The 3,394-nt window shown below is 34.6% G+C and overlaps 1 protein-coding gene across 1 annotated transcript; it reads left to right on the forward strand.

The window, feature by feature from the left end:
• The first annotated feature begins 965 nt into the window (after positions 1–965).
• Positions 966–1,797, forward strand: LOC102588546 (uncharacterized). Its single transcript, XM_015303734.1, has 3 exons — positions 966–1,314; positions 1,402–1,501; positions 1,578–1,797. The coding sequence occupies exons 1-3, from the start codon at positions 1,157–1,159 to the stop codon at positions 1,731–1,733; spliced, it is 414 nt and encodes a 137-aa protein (XP_015159220.1). The 5' UTR covers positions 966–1,156; the 3' UTR covers positions 1,734–1,797.
• The last annotated feature ends 1,597 nt before the right edge of the window (positions 1,798–3,394 follow it).

Here is a 3,394-nt window from a genome sequence, read left to right on the forward strand (position 1 = left end):
ACAATAAAAAGCTTAGGGAGGAGCCAACCAACAACCTAATCACTATCTCTAATATAAAGTTATAATCTAATTAAAGAGAACTTGAAAGCTCAGATAACCTCTTGCTTCTTCTTAACTAGTTGCATAGGTCAGTCTTGACAACATGAAATATTATGACATACAAGATTTTTATAAGGAACTTCTTTTGCAAAAAACCTCTTAAAGTTTAAAGTATATGATATTTTATACTCCCCCCTTATGATCTGTTTGTATATATAAATTGATAATCTGCCAGAATTTTCACATATGAAACATCTTTCTTATCATCCAAGAAGCATATCGGGAAACTCTATGTGATCTGGTAGTCTCCTGTCATTTATATAGTGTCTATGGACCCAATTAATCCATAGTTTTTCCTTGTTCTGACTCAACAACAACAACAGTTTGCATGTTGCAGCTTGATTCCAGGTCTTTAAATAATTATTCAAGCCTCTTGAACCTTTAGGAAGAGTCACCTTGTCCCAGACTACAAGTTTCCTTTTAGTAATATTGGTTTCCCCTGTTCATAAATATTTCCTACACGCAGTTTCGATGAGTTTAATAACCTTTTGTGGTTGCAAAAACAGATGTAACATGTATGCTTGGATGCAAAACCCTTAATATACAATTTCTCTGGTTACAAAAACAGATGTAACATGAATGCTTGGATGCAAAAAATTACTGCTCTAATTAGCTGTAAGCCTCCCAACATATGATAATTCTCTAGCTATCCAGTTAGTGATCTTTTATTATAATTTTATCGACTAAAGGTTTGCTTTGCAAAATTGTCATCCTTTCAATAGAAAGAAGAACTCATAAGTATTTAAATGGTAAGTCACCTATTTCATAGTACAACACCCTTAATATGCAATTTCTTTCATCTGTCCCTAACCACCAAAATAGACTTGACTATTTAAGTACTTTGTTTTCATCATTATGAGTGACTAATGCCTTGAGCTTTTGTGCTATTTTCAGAAATCTCCGAAAATATAAATATAATGTTCGAAATAAGGCACATGTCGAAGGATGCATATGCAACGCACATATAGTTGAGGAAGCTTCATCATTTTGTTCACACTACTTCGAGCCTCATGTTTACACAAGGCATAGAAAAGTGCCACAGAATGACGATGGTGGTATGGATGAACAAGATGGATACGATGATAATCTTTCTATATTCACCTATCCAGGTCGGGGATTTGGGGAACTAAATCGTAGATATCTTACTGAAGAAGAACTTAAAGCAGCTCATATTTATATTTTACTAAATTGTAGAGAAGTGCAGCCATATGTGGAGTAAGATTTCAAACTTTTGCTTTCATTTATACACTAAAATTATCAGAAAAAATCTTACATATTCTTTTTCTTTTATGTGATCCAAAGGAATTTTATTGACTCTCTTCATCAAATGTTTCCACAAATTACGGAGCAGGAAGTGGACAGAAAACTTGATGAAGAATTTGCATCATGGTTCACAAGATATGTGAGCAGTTGTACAATATCTTTTCATCTGTACTTACTTTACTTATAAGAAACTCTAATATTTTTTAATTTGATAGGCCCGAGTCCACATAGATAATCAGTTCATCAAGGCGCTTGCAGAAGGTCCATGTCGACAGCGAAGCCATACACTGGTTATAATGTCAACGGCTTTAAATTTCACACTAAAGGACGCAGTTTGTCTAGAGCATCTAATAACAGTGGAGTTTGCATAAAAGGAACGAATTATAGTGCAGATGAGAATGACTACTATGGTGTGCTTACTGAAATTCTTGAATTGGAGTAGTGACGACTTTCTAGGATTTTGTGGCGACTGTTGTCGCTGCTAAAGGTCTAGTTCTTTTGTAGTGAATCCTAGTTGGCAACGATTAGGTGGAAGGATTAGTCCCACGTGGCTTGCCATGTCACTAAAAATTTGGGGTGTTAACTCTTGAGGGTATTTGTGGTCTCTTAGGATAACGGCAGGGGCATTTTTGATCCCAAAATGTAACGAAGGGTATAAGTGGTCTATTTCGCATAGTTCAGGGGCAATTTTGACCCTTTTCCAAAAAATTAATTAATTCTTTATTTTTATGCTTAACTTATTTCACGTGCACCTGCAGAATTTTCACATGAAAACTTATAAACAAGCATAAAGGGGTGTCATGATCTATCTATCTTGAGTTCAACGTGATTTTATCAACTAATTATTATATCAAAAATGTGTTGATCCATAATGAAAGACGAAGAACAACTTAATGTCCATCAGAATAGTGAGTGAAACTTGGCTAAACTTTTCTTTACATTGTTTGACGACCTCAAAAACATTGTCAAAAGCTAGTCATTCCCTCTCGATGGAACAAAAAAAAGATACCCTAATTTGAATACAAGTTATGTTGGGATAAGTTATGATGGAATTAGTTATGCTGAGATTAGTTTTTATTGTTTGTTTGGTTTGTCATATGCAAACTTATATATTCATTGCATAATTTCTAAGAATAAGTTGTTTATTTACAATAATACCCTCCACCTTATTTAGTTTTTTTGTTTTTTGACATTTTCTTTGCAATATTTAATTAGTTATTCATTCTTAAAAATAAAATTTCATCTTATTTTAGCTTAAGTAGAATCCATGTGCAAAAGTTTTCTTTGGAATGGAGAATCACAAAGTAAAGGGAAATCACTCATAGTCTGGGAAACACTATGCAAGCCAAAGGTTGATGGAGGTCTTAATATTACTGATATTTATGTGTGGAACAAAGCAGCCATTTTAAAACATTTGTGGAACCTATGCAACAAAAAGGATAAACTATGGATTGTGTGGGTTCATACCTTCTATCTAAAGGGTAGGAAACCATGGGAGGTGGAAATCAAGCAAGCATCATGGGTTGTGAAGAAAATCCTTACAGCAGGACAATGGCTAGAAGAGAGGGGTTTGCAGGTAAATGAGATCATGGAGGAAACAAAATTCAATGTCAAAGGAATGTATCAGAAGCTAAAAGGAGAATATAGTAAGGTTCCTTAGAGAAGATTAACTTGCAACAATCTTGGCAGTCCTAAATGGATATTTGCTTTATATGTGGCTATACATAGGAGGCTATACACTAAAGACAGACTGAGCAAATGGGGAATCATAGATGATGATATATGTTCATGTTGGGTTTAGCAAGGTGTGAATGAGAAAAAAAAAGAGAAAATGGAAAGTGGAAGAACCAATGAAAATGGGGGAACCAATTTTGGAGGGAAAATGAAAAGTCATTGCAAAAGTGCAAATGAATAGTCATTTTTACCATATTGGTAGAAGAGAGGAAATTGTTGTCCTTATATTAGGAAGCACTTCCTTTAGTTCTTAAAGGGTTAAGAAGAAGGTGCCCCCTCGCGCCGTCGTCGTCGCTCG

Source organism: Solanum tuberosum, unplaced genomic scaffold (genome assembly GCF_000226075.1).
Source record: "Solanum tuberosum cultivar DM 1-3 516 R44 unplaced genomic scaffold, SolTub_3.0 scf00453, whole genome shotgun sequence".
Lineage (NCBI taxonomy): Eukaryota > Viridiplantae > Streptophyta > Magnoliopsida > Solanales > Solanaceae > Solanum > Solanum tuberosum.